The sequence below is a fragment of the Porites lutea genome, chromosome 10 (genome assembly GCF_958299795.1).
Source record: "Porites lutea chromosome 10, jaPorLute2.1, whole genome shotgun sequence".
NCBI classification, from domain to species: domain Eukaryota; kingdom Metazoa; phylum Cnidaria; class Anthozoa; order Scleractinia; family Poritidae; genus Porites; species Porites lutea.
The window spans coordinates 15,583,682-15,602,269 of record NC_133210.1 but is presented as its reverse complement, the minus strand read 5'-3'; the positions used below and the strand labels follow the sequence as shown (position 1 = coordinate 15,602,269).

At 39.9% G+C, this 18,588-nt stretch overlaps 2 protein-coding genes across 2 annotated transcripts in view; one reads left to right on the top strand and one right to left on the bottom strand.

Moving 5' to 3' along the window:
* Nucleotides 1-1,202: 1,202 nt before the first annotated feature.
* Nucleotides 1,203-14,712, top strand: LOC140950565 (calpain-5-like). The gene is made up of 13 exons (XM_073399803.1): nucleotides 1,203-1,413; nucleotides 3,557-3,694; nucleotides 4,317-4,525; nucleotides 5,514-5,706; nucleotides 6,569-6,652; nucleotides 7,009-7,118; nucleotides 8,113-8,190; nucleotides 8,820-9,000; nucleotides 10,027-10,149; nucleotides 11,572-11,768; nucleotides 13,068-13,198; nucleotides 13,822-13,961; nucleotides 14,459-14,712. The coding sequence occupies exons 1-13, from the start codon at nucleotides 1,252-1,254 to the stop codon at nucleotides 14,639-14,641; spliced, it is 1,929 nt and encodes a 642-aa protein (XP_073255904.1). The 5' UTR covers nucleotides 1,203-1,251; the 3' UTR covers nucleotides 14,642-14,712.
* A 329-nt stretch (nucleotides 14,713-15,041) lies between these two features.
* LOC140949581 (tyrosine kinase receptor Cad96Ca-like) overlaps nucleotides 15,042-18,588 on the bottom strand; it is an 11,476-nt gene continuing 7,929 nt past the window's right edge. The window contains exons 6-10 of the mRNA XM_073398739.1: nucleotides 18,052-18,140; nucleotides 17,590-17,630; nucleotides 17,189-17,288; nucleotides 16,220-16,316; nucleotides 15,042-15,635 (exon numbers count right to left, since the gene is read on the bottom strand). Of these exons, the coding sequence (XP_073254840.1) occupies nucleotides 15,474-15,635; nucleotides 16,220-16,316; nucleotides 17,189-17,288; nucleotides 17,590-17,630; nucleotides 18,052-18,140 (489 nt within the window). The 3' untranslated portion in view covers nucleotides 15,042-15,473. The remainder of the gene's footprint in view (nucleotides 15,636-16,219; nucleotides 16,317-17,188; nucleotides 17,289-17,589; nucleotides 17,631-18,051; nucleotides 18,141-18,588) is intronic.

The following is an 18,588-nucleotide window of genomic DNA, read 5'->3' as shown; positions in this document are numbered from 1 at the left end:
AAGGTAAGGCTGCCCGGAATTTTGATTCCTCACGGAGAAGAAACCGTCATTAAAATTCTTCGATTGCGAGATTCAAAAAGACGTAAGAAAATATCGATCCATGTAAAAAGAAAGGTTGTTCCAAGACAGGCTTGAATTCTGGATTCAACACTTTGGATTCCAGATTATTTCCATTGGAACTTGGATCCCAGAATTCAATCGTAAGTGAAATTTCTTGAGTTGTATTCCAAAGCCCAGGATTCCCGGTTTCCACATTTGTCGGATTCAGGATTCTACAAGCAGAAAATTCAGTTCCCGAATTCTCTTACCTGGGGCGACAAAAAATAAAAACAGTCAAACATCGTAGATGCACCTTTCCACATTACCAGTCAGGGGCGGATCTAGGGGGAGGGTGCAGGGGGTGCGCACCCCCCCCCCCCCTGAGATGACCTTCGGTTTTCTAATACAACTGGTATTCTGCAAAAACTATGTGGTTTATTGGTGTTGAAGTAGAGCAAGAGACGAGTGCACCCCCTCCTAAAAAAATTCTGTATCCGCCCCTGTACCTATACTAAGACAGGATTCTATTCTTTTTTCTTGACCACAACGCAGCAGTTGTCTGTTTTTTTTTTTATGAAGACTAGTTTAACTGGTTTAATTCAAGTAACCTGAGATCAGGCCCAATTTCAGCGGTTCTGATACATTCTCTCTAACGGCCACCGCTAAAATTGGGGCTCTCTTTTCGTTTCGCCATGCCCGCCGGAATGTAATTTTCAAAGCGAAACGAAAATAGAGCCTGATCTCAGGTTAAATTCAAATAACCAATACGTAAAAAGCAATTAATCCATCTGTGGCGAATTTCACCGGCCTTCTTACTTTAAGGATAACTCGTTTCATTACGTCTAACTAACGTTACAGGACGGTATTTTGGCCACTGTTGATTTCCCAGTTCTTAATTTGACTATCTTCATCTCAACACAGAAGCTTCACGAACATGTGAATCATGTCTTCCATAACCCTGATTTAACATTGGCGCTTACGATTTATTTAATCAACGTGTCGATTTGTCTTCACACTGTCCATTACCTATACATGTTCCAAGTATTCGAACTCGACCCAGTCCTTAACCGCTCTTACCTTTCCAACTGAATTATTGAAGGGGTATGATTCGTGCATGAAATATGTGGCATGTTTTGGTTTTAACGTCGTTTGTTCACCGCTGAGGCGTGAATTGGGGAACTCGTGAATTGTGCCATCGGGAAAAGTAAAGCTATGGGAAAGCTTCATTATTTCCTGAATCAACGTTACAGCAAACTGAAGTCACATTGCGAAAAAGAAAAAAAGCTGTTCGTGGATCCAGAATTCCCGGCGGAGAACAAATCGCTGTTTTTTAGCCGTTCACCGACCGAATCAGTAGAGTGGAAAAGGCCTCAGGTATGTTGAAAGTTTACTGCAACGATCATTTCTGAAGGGCTTGTCAAATGGGGAATTATCGTATATTAAAAAGTTTTCAGAACTTTTTAAACTTGTTCTTAGAGAATCTCCTTGTCAACTGATCGGCAATTGAATATTTTTGTAGACCTGCGTGACTGCAAACAAAGACAAAATGAAAGGTTTTTCTTGCAAATGGAATTAGCATATTAGTAATTTGCTGTTGCTAAGATATCATTAAACTACCTAACGCAAAAATACTTCGTGATACTTTATAGAACTTTGGCGTCAGGTTCAGTCGATATTTTCAATTGGTTTAATATATGGTTCAAAAACGCTTAGAAGTGCTATCTACCCGTTTCGTTATAACGAGCAGTAAAGTCTGGTTACCACTTCTTAAGAGAGTAAATGATAAATTAAATAAACTAGATATAACCACACCAATAACAAACGATCGACAGGACACGGGTTTTGAATTTTTTTGACAGTTTATTTGCAAAGGACTCCTGATTTTTTTAGAAATGTATATACATGCACGTGTTAACAGATGGTTTGTTTATTATTTGTGCACTGTTTTGTTTATAGAATCAGAGAGATTGTTTTCAGTTTGAAGCTTTAGATCACCTACATGTTTGCGCATATGTTTTTTAATTAATAAGTTGCCACCAAGCCGTTGCATGAGAAAACGCGTTACCGTTGTCGATACTGTTGTCAAAAAAATATTTCATTCCCAGTCAATTTTAGACTGCCGGGAATCTTCAGCAAAAATTGATGCGATTATTATTATGTTTAACAATGATTATTATACATGTATTCTACCGGTGCGTGATGAATTCAGACTGTCTGTCTGAATAACGCAAACAACTAATATTCTCGGTGAAGCACGGAAATCTTGTACTGAACTCGCCAGGCAAATTCCCTGTTATTTCCCTTCGATTCCGGCTATTGACTCTGAGGGGATGGGGGGGGGGGGGGTATGTCCCTCTAAACAAGGAATGTTTTCTTTCTTTCGACAGGTGTTTTGGCATCATTGTATAAAAATTAAATTAAATTGCTTAACTCAATTTGGAATTAACTACTAAAATGCGGTAGGATCTAGCTTTTTTGGATGCTTCCTCGGATTGTACAGGATTGGGTATTTTGGAAACTCCAGTCGAGAATATATCACTAAATCGTTCAGTGAAACGAATTGGGGCGATGATTCTTTTCTTTTACTTTAATTTCTGACAAATCGTCGACTTTATGAAAAACGCCCCATTGAGTTGGTTATGATTTCGCTCCATGCAAGGGAATCCTAGACAGTCTGGGATTCTGGATTCCACGTCGTGGACTCCGGATTCCTTGAGCTGGATTCCGAATTCCTTGAGCTGGATTCCGGATTCCATGAGATGGATTCCGAATTCTTTGAGCTAGATTCCAAATTCCTTGAGCTGGATTCCGAATTCCTTGAGCTGGATTCCGGATTCCTTGAGCTGGATTCCAAATTCCTTCAGCTGGATTCCGAATTCCTTGAGCTGGTTCCGGATTCCTTGAGTTGGATTCCGGATTCCTTGAGTTTGATTCCGAATTCAAAAACCCAGGATTCCGGATTCCACGAGCAAACATTTCCCTGTTTTCGGAATCCCGATTCCCTTAATTGGGGCGATTTGGTTTGAACTGGCGTTTATTCATCTTAAGAAACGGAACAAAAAGGGCAATTAAAAAAAAAAAAAAAAGATATGCATGAAATGTTACCAATATCTCTTAAACTATAGAGGATAATGAGTTGGATTTGTACTGTGCATGACTTAAACCCATTTTATGAAATTCGCGAATCAAATCGAACAATTCAAGTTCTTCAGTTTTATGTGCACTGTATTTCGGCAAAGTATCATAGCGTCTGGTTACATACTTATGAAGGAGAAACTTTTAGGAGTTTTTTTTTAATTGGCCATTAGAGAGCCACGTGACTGGTAACCGTAGAAACGCTCAATCTAACCTATTCTTGGAATCAATTATTGTTGCTTGTATTAATTTCAGTAACATATCTTTAAAGGAGGCAAAGTTATAGCCCCAAAGAATAAAAAAACAAATAATAAATAAAATACTTTACCTATCACGCCCCCACGGAATCTGTTGGCTGCTCAGTTTGTATGTCTTTCCACAGGAAATCTGTGGACCCGATTCTCCGCGCTTATTTGTCGACGGAATGAGCACCCATGACATCACGCAAGGCCGGCTAGGTAATTGTTGGTTTGTTGCGTCGTGTTCAACACTGGCGTTAGAATCATCGCTTCTGGAGAAGGTATGATGAACAAACCGTTTATTATAATTGGTCATTCTTTTCTAGCCAAGAACTCAAGATTTCGCTTGTTTTCAAGTCAAGTGAAATCTGCAAGGCAACGACTACAACAGTACGGTTCGATTTATACCAGCCGCTGTCGAGTAAATCACATGCAAAAGGAATTGAGCCCGCCCTTATGCTTATGACCGGACACTGCAGAAGGACGGAATAGAGTCTTGTACCCAGGCGCAACTTTCGGGTGGAAACAGAACAGAGAACACAGTTGGGCATCGCTGGGTTCATTGGATCCTTCGATCCAAAGACCCAACGTCGTCTGACGAGAAAAGACTCTGCGACGAGGCATATTTAAAATTCTGATTGACATACATTTTTTCTTTCGTAATGTGGGAAACGATTATTATAAAACCCTAGTGTCTTTCTTCATGTAGTATGAGGCTAAATCGTCTTTAACTCCTGCCTACTCAATGTGGTTTTCTTCAACACCGTCTTATCTCTGTTTAATAACCGGCCCATGTAAGCTTTTTTTACCTTCCCGTCATTCTCACAATTGCCCTAGACGACAGTCCTAGTGTCATGCCTCACAAAACCGAGCTTGACTCACCTGTCTTTTTGCTACTTCAAGGTTATTCCCGATCTTAAGGAGCAGGAGTGGAATGCGGAAGAAGTCGGCAAATACCAAGGAATATTTAAGTTCCGGTTCTGGCGGAAGGGTCAGTGGACGGAAGTGGTGGTTGACGACTTTCTTCCGACAATTAACGGACAGCTGGTTTATATTCACTCCAAGCAGAGGAATGAATTCTGGGGATCGTTACTAGAGAAGGCCTATGCAAAGTACGTTTAATTGTTTGTTTTTACTGAATAGTATTTCTTACAATTTTAGTTTTATACTTAATATTTCTATTTAACCTCCAACCTTTTAAAAGACCCCTTCTAATAGCACCTAGTCTGAGGTCCAGAAAATAAATAGGCCCCAGGCCTCTATTGTAATCGGCGGCTCAACTTTGAGGGGAACTTAAATCTAACGAGCATTATATAAGCACTACAACTGTGCGAAACTATTGAAGAAATGCCCTTATTTTGGAAGCTAATTAAAATTGCTTCGATCATCATGAGTTTTAGCCTGTTCACAGGCCCTCAATTTTCTCTTCAAAGTCCGTCGAGCGCGCGTGATAAAATATAAACCGCGGGAGATTTATTGACCGCCAGCGCAAGGTTTTCTTTCTCGCACTCCACGCTCGTTCTCGCGCGCTCGCATCGCTCGCAAGCTCGCCGATGTTTTTGAACAGAACGAAAAGAAAAATAAAACAACGTCTGTTTACAGGCTACATGAGTTTGTTCAAAGGTGTGATGCAATTTACTCACTGGAAGATGGAAAAACTGTAAAATAATAATTGGCGTTACTTTTATTACACCCATCAATATTTTCATAAGGAAATACATGTAGTCAAAATTAAATAGCAGAAAAGAAGAATTCTAAAAAAAATCCTATGAATTTAACAAACCCGCAGAACACTTTAAAGCAGTTTTTTAAAATAAAAAATAAGTCTTCAGTTTTGAATCACTAGGAAATAAGGAAACTCCGGCGAAAATACGACGTACGTACCGTTTTTTTCTTTGTATACTATCGCTTGTCTAAGTCTCTCACGGTGAGGCGTTCTTCTTTGCCTTCGCGCGACACGCCAGCATTTCGGCGACATACAAACAAGGCGTGCTGATTTATGAAGCCTAGCCTAATGACAAGACTTTCACTACCCGTGCTATACCTGGGTGAGCGACATACGTAATCTAACTTCTCTGAATTTCTTAATTGCACTTTCAGATTAAACGGAAGCTACGAGGCATTGGAAGCAGGCAACATTGCAGATGCGCTGGTTGATTTTACGGGAGGAGTGTGCGAGTCTACTAACCTTCAAGAGACGGCCTTTATCCAAGATGAGGACAGCAGATTAGCTTATTTCAAATCTATGCAAAAAGCTATGGGGCAGAGGTCCTTGATTGGCGCTTCTATATCGGTATTTTACCTTTTGCAACCCGTATTACTTACAATTCCTCCGATTTATAACACGGTCGAACCCCCTGTTGAATGAATGCCCAAAATGCCATCATTCATCGGTCGCTTTGGAGAGGCAGTCGATCACTTATAGCCTGCGTCAAGGCTCCCAAGTGGAGCAAGGCGAAAAAGAAAGTCGGCGAGCGAAGCAAGCCGAGCGTGGCCTGGGGAAGAAAAAAAGGTGGGGGAACCTGTAGACTTTGCTTTGATATCGCCCATCCTGGTATCATGATCTGATCGGCTGGTTTCCTAATCACGCGCGCACTAACGTTGTTAAAGCCGATGCATTCAAGCGTAAAAAAAAAACATAATTTGACAGGTCTAATTACCTTGCCCATTGACATGTTACTGACGTATGTGTTACAGGATAATTGCAAGTGGAAGGATGGGTAGCATCAAAACAAAGTCTACAGGCTCCCCTGCCTTTTTTCATCCCAAGGCCACACTCGGCTCTCTTCGCTCGCCGATTTTCTTTTTCATCCTGCTTCACTTGGGAGCCTGTTCGCAGGCTAATCACTTCACCCTCAACTACTTTAACTACTTTGTCGAAAATGCGGTTTATTTGCATGTAGTGTCTGAGTTATCATAGGAGCAGTGCCACTAAACATGCCTCGTATACTGTGAGTGGCGCACAGCGAACTAGACAGAAATGGATATTAGAAATAAGACGACGCAATGAAAGAACAAAACCCAGTACTTTTATCGATCTTTCTTCGGCTTAACATTTATTCAGTTTTTAACCGGTAGGAAACACCTGCTTGGCTCTTACTGTTTTTATCAGAAATACTCGGTGTACTACTTAGCATACCCTTTTGATTTTCTAGGTGAAGAACAGAGAAGACATGGAAAGACGCACAGAGACTGGCTTAGTAATGGGGCATGCATATGGTGTCACTGCGATAGAGAAGGTACACTTGGGCACTTAATCCTTCCTCTCCAAATAGTGGTCAAGTGGACGAAAAAATCAAATTTCTTTTCTGCAGAGTCCTAAGCAATAAATAGTAAAACCCAAAATTTCTGCCAAGAATATTACATTTGAAGGGCAATTTCCTTTATCTCCATTACTTCCCCGTGTTATGTATACTGTAAACGGCAATTTAAAGTTGCTACTTAAAGTTAGACAGAATAGAATAAAGTAGTCGAAACAACGATTTAAGTTGACACCTGGGAAGCGAACTCGAGTGCCGCGCACCTGCCGACTAGGTGTGTTAGTGCTTGCTCCTTGATTCTCCTCACTAGCATTCATTGTCTGTTTTGAGCTTAGGTCACTACTGGCGATGGCTTGTTTAACCTATTTAACCGGGAACATTTGTACTTGATACGGCTGAGAAATCCCTGGGGACACAAGGAATGGAATGGCCCTTGGAGTGATGGGTAAATGAGGAGCGTGTTTTACATGCCATCATACATAAGCATTAATAAACACTTAATGACTGGTCGCGAGGGAAACAGTTGATTTTTTTTCTCGTGGGAACATTGAGATTCGCGGGAAACAACATTAACTGTTTCCCAATGGACCAGTCTTTAAGTAATTTTTTATATAGCTGGAAATTTTGAAGCTGGGAATTCATTAAAGCTCGCTGTAATGACGGTCGTCGCTCAACATTCGTGGGTAACAGTGCACTGTTACCTCTGACGTTATAGATTTACAATGTTGCCCACTCAGAGATTTTGGCGGGAAACAGTTTCATTGTCAGATGTCATGTGACCTCGAAGTAACCAACGAGAACCCGCGCTGTTGAGAAAAAAATTCCAACAATTAACAATTAAAGTTATTGCACGCTAAAATAGAGAGTAGAGTTCCCCTTAGCCTCTTTACCCGAGCGAGGCCTGGTGCACCACCAGTCATATGAAATGAGGCAGCTTGAATTGCGTGTGAATAAAAACTTAGGATACGGTTCTTTCGGGCCTCCAAAAATAGATGTTTTCCCCTTAATAGCCCTTAAAAAGATCATAAATCCGAAAAATCCACACTCCTAGTTGACTGCCGTGAAACCTAAATCCAGGATTTTAGGCTTTTTGAAAATGTTAAAATGGCTAACCTGTTATCCCCGCCATTTTGCCAGCGCATTAAAAGAATCCATTTTGAAATTTTCTTTTCGCGGAAAAAAGAAAATCAATTTTTTTTTTAAAGAAACATTAGCAAAAGGACGGGCACCTTGGTCTGGTGGAGAGCAGAGTAAAACTGAAATTCGGAAATACCCACTTCCATGAAAAGTGAATCGATAGGGCTTGTGCAGTTTAATTCCGCAGCCTTTGAAAGTTTCTCTTTACAGGAAGTTTAAACAATGACTCAACAATTGTTAGGCGAAACTGACAAGTTTTTCTTATAAAGGTTATTGATTTATTTCTGTTGATTTTGTTATAGATCAGCGGAATGGAAAAACCTCGACGACGATCAAAGAGAAAATCTTGGAATCAAAGTGGACGATGACGGAGAGTTTTGGTTAGCTAATGTCTAAAAATGACATTTGTTTTTTTTGCTTCAGTGTACATTGCATTTTGATTTTGTTTGAGAAAGTTTGTGTTACTTAGTTAGAGTCATGTCTGCCATCACCCTGGCTTACCATTTCCAACGACAATACTTTCAGTATTTTAAATCAGTCACTATAATATCAGCCTGTGTATTGCGCTTCGCTGTGAAAGAAAATGAGGGATCTTAAGCAAAGGCGTTTTTGAGCGACGCACGACAACCGCAAGAGAAATTTTTTGCCATTTGAATATGCCTTTAAACTACCAAATAATAATTTCTTTACTCATAAAACCACTACCCAATAATGTAAAATATTCGCTGACTTCTCGCTGAAGTGCGTCGCTTAGAAACGTCTCTGGGATCAATGTAGGTTTCTAGGAAGCTGCCCACCTACCCCTTCCCTAAGCTAACATTAACACTTACTTCTCACTAAGGGCAAAATGATGGCTTAGGGACGGGTAGGTGGGCAGTTTCCCAGAACCTAAATTGATCCCGTCCTTGCTTAAGCTCCCCGTTGTACTTGCTCTACCAGTCACGGGTTACACTGTGTTGACAGTGTTATTTATTTGTTATCTTTTCCTTCCTTTTTACTTCCATAAAAGGATGACCTTTGAAGATTTTTGTCGTCACTTTACCAAGGCTACGATGTGCCATTTGATGAACACGTCAAGATTCTCGTTTTCTAAGCGATGGCATCTCTTTAAACACAACAACGAGTGGAAGCCTGGAATATCGGCAGGCGGATGCGTTACAAACCAAGATACTTTTCTTCAGAACCCACAGGTACAAGAAGCTACGACGCTTAACCATTCCAATAAATACTTTCAACGGATATCTATGCGATCTCATAAAGGAATTCCTCATTTTTCAGCGCAGAAAGGATTAACGCTTTGCCGTCAATGTGTCTTATAAAGGTCCATTTCCCTAAATCTTCATTGTGATTTTTTTTCTTTGCCGGGCCCGCCTAATCATAAAAAAATATTTATTATAATCAAAGTGAGCTGCCAGCTCAATAACCTGCCCCCGGGACTGATAAGCTCCTGCTTTAATAAGTCACTTGTTGGGCATAAGGAAAATAAATAATAAATAAATAAATAAATAAACAGAAAAATAACCTACCGTCCGTAGCCGGCGCCACAGACGAAACTAAACTCTCGTCAAGTCCGTCTTCGAAACAGCGCCGAAATACTTGTTCTTTGCCCCCATCCGTGTACCAGGATTTGATCTGGCGCCATGACTGGCCTGTTAATTAAAAATCCCATTGTGGATTTACCAATCAAGATGAAAGAAAATTCGAAACGTACTATAGGCAATTCGTTGAGTCCGTGGGGGGCCCAGGACAAGGGTATGGGCGCTGCTTCGCAGACGTTACTAACCGAGGTTAAATTACGTTTGCGACGCAGGCTAACCGTCCGCGGACTTGTAGTCTTTGGAGAGATTAAGAATCAGTTTTACATCAAACGCAATTGTCAAATTTGGCCATGTGACTAAGTATTTCTTTTACTTGTCGTTTACTGTTCATTATATTTACATTACAAATTTCTTTGTACATCGGGATAATCCATAAGTATCATTTTGGACAGTTTTTATCTATTCATTTCCTTGAGTCGCCTTGAGACTAGCGTTTGACGTAAACCTAATTTCAAATCTCTCTGTTGTCTCAATGACAAGTAAATTCTACATTTTAATAACCTTCCTCTTCAAAGCGGACACTTATTCAAGTCCCAAAGCGTCCGCTTACAGGTGGGTGGGGCGGGGGGGGGGTTGCGTTGTAGGGATTGCAGTACTAGGTCTTTTTTTTTCTCTTAGTACGCTTTCAGCGTTAAAGACCAAGATGATGGAGAAGTCCTGATTGCTCTTATGCAAGAAGACACCAGGATCGAGAGAGATGAGGGTGGAAACAATCTCAGCATTGGATACTATATCATGAAAGTACGTCAAGAAATTGTTTTAGAAAAACATCAAGATTAATTTTTTTGACTGTGGTTTTATCCCCAAGAAGCTTCTCATATTCCTGTAGCGCTTCACAATTGGACATTGGTATGAAAATAATGAGTATTTAATTAAAGGGTAGAGATAACTTTGGAGCCTAATTTGTGCGGTAGTAGATCCTGCTCCGTTTAGTGACTATATGTTAGCTTTTAGCTAAATACCTTGACACTTTATTAAAGTTAATGAATGAATGAGTGAATGAATGAGTGAATGAATGAATGAATGAATGAATGAATGGACGGATGGACGGACGGACGGACGGACGGATGGATGTGGTGCACTAGTCAAAACCGCAGGAGCAATTTGTACACTACGAGTTGAAGAGGAAGATAGAACAGGTTACGTTTTGAGCGCCAGCCGCTCGTGTGATAAAGTGCTACAACCTTGGACAAAAAGGATTAAGACATTTTGCACTTTCTTACCTACAGAAAGCCTATCCCGCTGATTTGGTACCACTAAGGCCCCTCCCTTCGTCCCACCCCGGTCAATGTTGTTAAGCCGGGGTGAGAAATGGTCCAGTCGGACTTCAACATTTCTTCGGGGGGGAGGAGCATTTTTAGTTGTTTCAAGTGCTTTCAATAAGCCCTTTGAAGCTAGCCAATCACGTGGTACAAAGCCACTCACGCTGGAGAGCAAGAGTCGCACTGGGACAAGACAAACAAAAGACATACATAATTTGAAATGGTAATTTTCTTTGTTTGTCTTGTCCCAGTGCGACTTTTGCTCTCCAGCACGGCGGTTTGTACCACCTGAATGGCTAGCTGCAAAGGGCCTATAGCTTTATCTTGAAACTAGACATGGTAACGTCCATTTTTCAAAACATTTTGTCCAAGATTGTAGTGGTCGAAACGTCACCTTCTCTGTCTCCCTACAGCGACCAGTCTGCCTTATCAACTCAATTGACTGACGCCAACCTTTTTCTCTCAGCCACAGATGTAGCACCACAGTTTCTTTGTAAAATATTCCCTTCGTTCAATTTTATACATTAGCCAGATCAGCGTAAAAGAAAAATCCTTTTTTTTTTAATTTAAGAATCTGGATTGCGATGGCCCCCAAGAAGTGCACCCTTAAATCCATCCAAAACTCCCTTGAAAAAATCTTGCAGTTTATCATATGACGATCTTCCCTCAGCGTGCGAATTCAAACGAGCCAACTTCACTTACAAAGGAACACTGATTATTCATTGATTGTGAATCGAATTATCTTATATACAGTATACAATAATTATGCATCATGAAAGTCATACCACCCTTATGAGGGAAATGAAGTCAAACATCAACGTTTGCGCTTGATTTTCCTGGATATGATACTGAATTTTTTTATAAAAACTATTCCTGGCTTACTTTCCTATTTTTCATTTAGGTTGAAGAAAATCGAACTTATCGTATACACACGATGTTTGAAAAGGCTGGTGACTCTATTTTTATAAATATGCGTGAAGTGGTTAACAGATATCAACTGAAGAAAGGGAGATATGTAATTGTACCATCAACGTACGATCCAAACGAAGCCGGAAAATTTATGATAAGAATATACACTGAGGAGTCTTCTGATGCCATGTAAGTAATATAAACATATTATACAGATATGAAATATTGAAGATATAATGAACGTACAACAGTGTACTGGTGGTTACAAGAAATTCTCATCACAAACAGAGCACTTGAAAAGAAAACTTCTGTTCCTCTTCTACTCTCGCAGTGGGCGTTTCTCGAATTCAAACGGTCGCAATAAATGATTAAACCCAGAAGGCTATTTTATGAGGGTAAAGTTTACGTGGAAATGTCAATTTTGTTTTTCACTCCCGTTATCACACATGCACACAATTTCAGATGGCCTTCTTTCTAAAACTTGAATTCTTTGCTTTTATTTATCGTTATCTTAATCCTGATCTTGCTTTATCCTGTTTTAATCTTTATCTTCGTCTTTATCCTCAACTCATCTTCATCTTTATCATACTCATTATCGTTGTCGCCATCGTTATCGTTACCGTTATCGCTATCATTCTCGTTATCGTTATCGTTACCGTTTTAGTTATCGTCTTTTTTATCGTTACCGTTATCGTTATCATTCTCGTTATCGTTGTTGTTATCGTTGTCGCCATCGTTATCGTGACCGTTGCCATTTTCGTTATCGTCTTCTTTATCGTTACCGTTATCTTTATCATTCTCGTTATCGTTGTCGCCTTCGTTATCGTTACCGTTTTCGTTATCGTTACCGTTATCGTTATCGTTGTCGCCATCGTTATCGTTACCGTTACCATTTTCTTTACCGTCTTCTTTATCGTTACCGTTATCGTTATCATTATCGTTTATCTTTATCGTTATCATTAACATTATTTAACAATTACTCCTCGAGCCTTCGGCCTCGTGGGCTATTGCTTTTTTGATTCAGAGGCCAGGGGGGCGAGAGGAATAACTGTTTTAGTAAAATCCAACTAGTTGGTCAAAAACATCGAGACAAAACAACTTTAGCTAGCAAAACGCGATTCAACTGACATTGCTTTTTGGTTTTCAAAGCAAGCGCTTTTCGCTACTAGTGGGCTATAACATATAGCCTAGTTGTAGCTCAACCAATCAGAATGCAGCATTGTTAATAGACTACTAGTTGGATTTTACTAATATTTTATATTAGAAGGTATTAGGAACTCTAAAAAGAATTTTGACCGCACACCGGCTTATCAGTGGTTCGAACGGGTACGACAATGCTCGTTTGATATCAGGACTTTCGAGAAACTGGCCCCTGCCCTGATCTAGCATTTCTGTCAAAATCAAAATAGATTTTCATTACTCAAAGGTCGTTGATTTTATCCTCTCTTATTCTCTAAAACTCTTATATTTGTTGAAAATTAAACCCAGGCTTCTGGAGAAGGATCATCCAACAGGAAGCAAGATCTGTTGCTGCATCCCTCGAATGCGTTCGCCCGTGTGTGTATTGTCAGTACTGGTCAAGTCTGCTAATGGTATCAAGAAGAGATCCCCGATATTAAGTAAGAATATACAACGTTTTAATAACCTTTTTGAGACGTTACACATCCCTCAGTAAAACCATCTCACAAACATTTAACATACCCAATTTTGATGGAATTTGGAATGCACTGCAAAAGTATTCACAGGATGAGCGAACGCTCAGTTAAATTCCCACGTGTTTTGTCACCGCCTTTGATTCCGAAAGCAGAGAACAGGAAGCTTGAGCAGACTGAAAGCGCGGGAATGAAGCTAGACAACGGCTATACTAAATATCTGTTTTTTTTAACTGGAAAGGAAAACCCCAACAACACAATCGGCGACAAAATCGTTGAGACACCGTCCTCTAATGCAGTAGATTCGGAGAACAAAACATCCACACCCCTCCCTCCCCTCCATTAAAATTTAGGGTGTTTGTTGCTTCCTACAGGCAGCTCGAACAGCGGCACAGCATTGCATGGAGGGGCTTGGAGAGGGTAAGCTCCATTTTTCCCTTTTGAAGTCAGCAAAACGTTAGCCAGGCCCAATTAGAGAAATGTGTCTCAACTTATTTTTTGCCATCGACAGCTCCAAGTGTTTACATATTATAACACAGAAACTGTGTCTATCCGAAATATTTCAGTTCATTCTTGTTATTTGGTTAAAGGTCTTGATCCTTATGCTCTGGTCACATGTGAAGGAAAAACAGTTAGAACACCAACACTCAGCGACACTGCTAATCCTGAATGGAACTCTGGTGCCTTATTTTTTGTCAGAAGGCCAAAGAAAACGCACCTTGTGATACAGGTACTACTGACCTAATAAATGGTGCCTTCTATACTATTTTCCAAGATACTGTCGTTGTTTTTACCAATAGTAGGAGAAGAGACTTTTGAATCCTAAGACAAGGACGACTTTTTTCTTAATACTAAGTAGAGCGCACACGTAAACTAGCGTCTTTGTTTGCGGAAAATGCGATAGCCATCATCATTCTATAACGGGTTTTTACGAAAACGTCCTGTAACAGAAACAAGTTATCAACGGTTAGAATTAGAAGTCTTCAAAGAATTCCACCTAGTTAATGAGCTATAGTCAGTAGATTTAAGAAGTATTTATTAGAACCTAAAAATGTTAAAACACTTTCGATCATCGAACTACATCTGTGATGCCAAAACAAATAGAAAATATCGTTAACAGTTATTTATTTCTCGATTTATTTATTTATTTATTTTTTTTTTTTATGTAACTCCTTCTAGAAGGAAACAAATTCATTAAGTCATTTGAAATGGCCGTTTACTTTTCAGATCTGGGATAGCAATGTGTTTTGCGATTCCTTCCTGGGTCAGGCAAAAATGACAGTTGATGTCAACAACAGGACTGTGGTACTGTCGCATCAACTGATGGGCAGAAGACGGAAGGAAAACGAAAAAATGCCTGGTGATGTAACCTTGGAAATTGCATGCTATGAGGACCTCTTAGCTGTGTAGCCATCTAAGGGGCTATGAGGCCCTTTATCCTTTATCATCTCATACCCCGGCCCGCACCAATTATCAGTGTGACACTGCTGACTCGCAATTCAGCTGCACTCATTAACGTGACCAGCTACACATTGCCCGACGAGGGACAAGAGGAACTGACTACTCACGTGATCCAATTCAAGCACCTCGGCGCGCGCCTCCTACAGATAATACAAAAACACACCACTTGCAAGTGGTGTCTGCTGTATTACAGCAGTGATACGATAACGTTTCAAAGTTATTAAACCCCAACAGTAGGAGAAAAAATTTAAAGTCGTTAGTCGTGAGTTTTGTTAATTCCAAACTGACGATAACAGATGCGTCTGCAGCGCCAAAATCACTCGTTTCTGCCATTGTTATACTGCTTTCACCAAACATCACGTTGACAGCCCACTGCAATGACTCACTGATACGCGGAAATTTCCTTCCGTTTCTCCCAGTCGCCTGCAGCTGTCATTCTGCCTCCGTCCTTGCCTGGTTCCTCAACCAATGTATTGAATTCTTTTGTTCGATGGCGACTACTGGAAGTATCATAACATACAATCACAGTTCATTTCCACTCAGTAAGCTTAATCGTACCATACATGTAATACGCACTGTCCGCTTTGCCGTTGCCTGGCTGGAAGTATCTCGTCTCAGCAACTGTTCGGCCCAAATCCAAGTCGCTTTTCTTCCTTGCGCTGATATTCTTCCTTGGGGTTTCTTCACGTGTAAGAGAGGTGGGCTCTGATCATAAACTACAGGTTTCTAGAATATACAGAAAATTCAGATGACTCTCTACAACTATGTATGTCTGATCACGCTACAGTTTAAAGTCTTTGTTTGCAGAAACTCTTGAATCCTTATCTATCTTTTCAAGAACGTTTTCTGCATCTTCTTGCCATGCAGGCTGATTCGTGATAGAAGGCATTTCTTCCACATTTGTGTACAAGCTTGGTTCGTACTTGTCCAGATCAACATAATGCTAAAACAATAATGCGAAAAAATAGCTTTTAGGTATTGTAAAACGTGGTATCTGTAATTTATATTGTTGTTAATTAAATATTAGTTTTAACTCTTTGCGACCATATCATATTGGTTTTAGCTACAAAGGGTGAAATACATGTAAAAAGCAGAGAATGATTAGAAACAATCTCGCCGATGATTTTTGAAAACCATCTGCATCTTGTTCAAAACGAATCAGAGTTAATACTGCAAATCAACAGCCATTCGAACGAGATCGATGTAACTAATATTACAAGTTAACGACAATAATAGCCACCCTGCCAGTAGAGTCTTTCTTTCGCTTGCTTGATTTTAGCGTACTGGAGAAAGACTCTGAATGAATCTAGTGCGATCTTTGTTGAGCATTCGCGGCATATTGCTAACCAAGAACTAGTACCCGTGCGTTTGGTTCAGCGGGCGTATTAACGACCATCGTTTTATCAATAAACGGATGCTGGCAATTGAAAAAAAAACAGTTTCACGAGAGAAAGCTAGATTGACTAGTCCAGAAGGTAGGATAATAGCAAGATAGATTGTCAAGAATGGAAGAATGAAAATATTTACCTCTTCCTTAAGGAATTCAGTTATCGTTTCATGAAGCCTTTCAAATGTTGGGCGATTGTTGGGATCCTCGTCCCAGCATTCTAACATTATCTGGTATCTGCAAATTGAAAAAAAAAAAAAATTCCGCGCTCTGGTGAGTTTTGCAGAACGAAATTTATTTGATTGGTTGATATTTTGTTTTGTGCAATAAGTACAAATCACTTTTGCCGATATCAATACAATGGACGCCAACAGAAGTGTTAGAATGCGTTCTAGCTCAGCTGTTTTTATTAGAGCTGAAGATTTCACGTTTTGAAAAGAAAAATGGCCAAACTTAAAGCTAAAATCATGACAAGTATTAAGAAAATATGGAAGCGTTTGTGGCCAAGCGGTTAACACCTCGGACAGCGGATCTGGAGATCTGGAGTTCAAGCCTCGCCCGTCGTGTTGTTTCCTTAGACAAGGAACTCTACTCCACTCTGCCTCGATTCACCCAGGTGTATAAATGGGTACCGGCGAAATACTGCTGGGAGGTAACACTGCGATAGGCTGGCATCCTGTATGGGGGGCGAGTGGCAATGCTCCTAGGCATGCTTCACACTAAGGAAACCGGGATAAACTCCGGCCGTTTGGGTCTTTTGCTCGTGTGGCGCGCCTTTCACCTCTTTATCTTACCTATTTAGAAAATATCACTTGACGGACGACAACCTTTGTTTAAAGTGAAACTGTCGAGAAGCAGGCAAATAGTATGAAGACGGGAACCTTACGTAGATCGAGGTAGGCAAGTTTTAATTTACGTCTGAAATAGTTGAGTGAATAATAAAACAGTCAGTGAACTAGGCCTTCTTATGATCTGAAGAATTGTGCAGATCTCGGAGAATGTTTCCCGCCTCAGTCCTCGGCCACGTCGGAAAAGTGACCCTCCATAATTCTTCATATCATTCGAAAGCCGCAACTATTATTGCTATATAGAAATTCTTGTTTTCTTACAGCTCCTCGCTGATATGTTCTGGCTGACTCATGCGGTGTTTATTGACTTTAATCTCATAAACCACTTTCCATTCATTCCAATGAGGATATGGGGTTCCTCCTACAGGGAAAAAAAGGATAAAATAATAATTAGTGATTATTAGAGAGGCCTGGTTATGATATGAAAACTATGCAGACCGGCCGAAGGAGCCGAACTATACAGTTTCTGTCCTGATGCAGAGAAGATTGCTAGTTTTTGTGGAGCTGGGATGCTCATAGTACTCATGTGTCAAATTTGACGTCATAATAATTTGATAGAGGTATTAATTCCAACACCATGAAAATTCTAACAAAGTCACAAACAGTTATTGAAAGTATAACTCAAAACTATGTGCCAAGAAAATGGCTAGCGAGATACGTACCTAAGGTAAAGATCTCGTACAGAACAACTCCATAAGACCAGCTGTTGATATAATTTTGCATAATCATTCATTAATAATAAGAACTTATGTTGGACATGTATTCCTATATTATACTACTACAATTATACTTTCTTTGCTATTACCGTTGTCTAAGTACCAAGTTATAAACAAGATTTGAAGAGAAGAAAGGTTTTATATTAACTACCTTAAACTCTACTCTCCTATTTTCTGGCAAACTCTTGCAAACTCTTGCGCTTTCATATTTTTTTCTGGAACGATGAAAACACTTTTTCACCACTCACTTATTTAAAATATTAGCGTAATATTGTTCTTGTATTGTTTGTTTGTTTTTAAAGAAGGCAGTACAAAACGTGTTCTCATCATATTTCACCCTGACATTTTAAAAAAGTTAAAATCTTTTTGTTGATCTCTGACAAGGAGTATCAACAGGCTAAAACTTACACGTCGCTTTTTTCTGATACTCTCACGTCCTTGTCCTGTGCGTCATTAAACAAATGTTCAGGAGCAGTCCATTTGATTGGAAGTCTTCCCTGTCACGTTTGAAACCAAATGACGTTAAAGCTCAACAGTTATTAACTGGAAAAGCATTAAATGCCACCCTTTGGGACAGTCGATATACACACTTTTAAAGGTTTTCCATCCTTTGTAGTGTATGTCGTATTTGACCTTTCTGGTCTGCAATTAAAGGTCTGAAAAACAGTAAGACTTGTACCCTCTGGGTGGAAAAATAAGTGGACATAGTACAGTTGCTATTGTTGTCACTTTTTGTTATAATTAATTTCTTAATTAAGGAATTTTGAATAGAATGTGGGAGTTGAAAACTCGCCTCCAAATCTCTGGTGACTCAAAGTAAAGCATTTTCTAGAAACTTGAAACACGTATCAGCCGAGTGTGTATCGTGCGAAAAAGTGGTATGAAATAGGGATGCAATTTCAATTTCAGTACAGGCCTGAAATAGAATAGAGCAAAACAATAAAT

Coding starts and splice junctions, on each gene's coding strand:
- LOC140950565 (XM_073399803.1), top strand. CDS start 1,252: ATGGGAAAGCTTCATTATTTCCTGAATCAACGTTACAGCAAACTGAAG. Junction 6,653..7,008: donor GTGTCACTGCGATAGAGAAG/GTACACTTGGGC, acceptor TTTTGAGCTTAG/GTCACTACTGGCGATGGCTT. Junction 11,769..13,067: donor GAGGAGTCTTCTGATGCCAT/GTAAGTAATATA, acceptor AATTAAACCCAG/GCTTCTGGAGAAGGATCATC.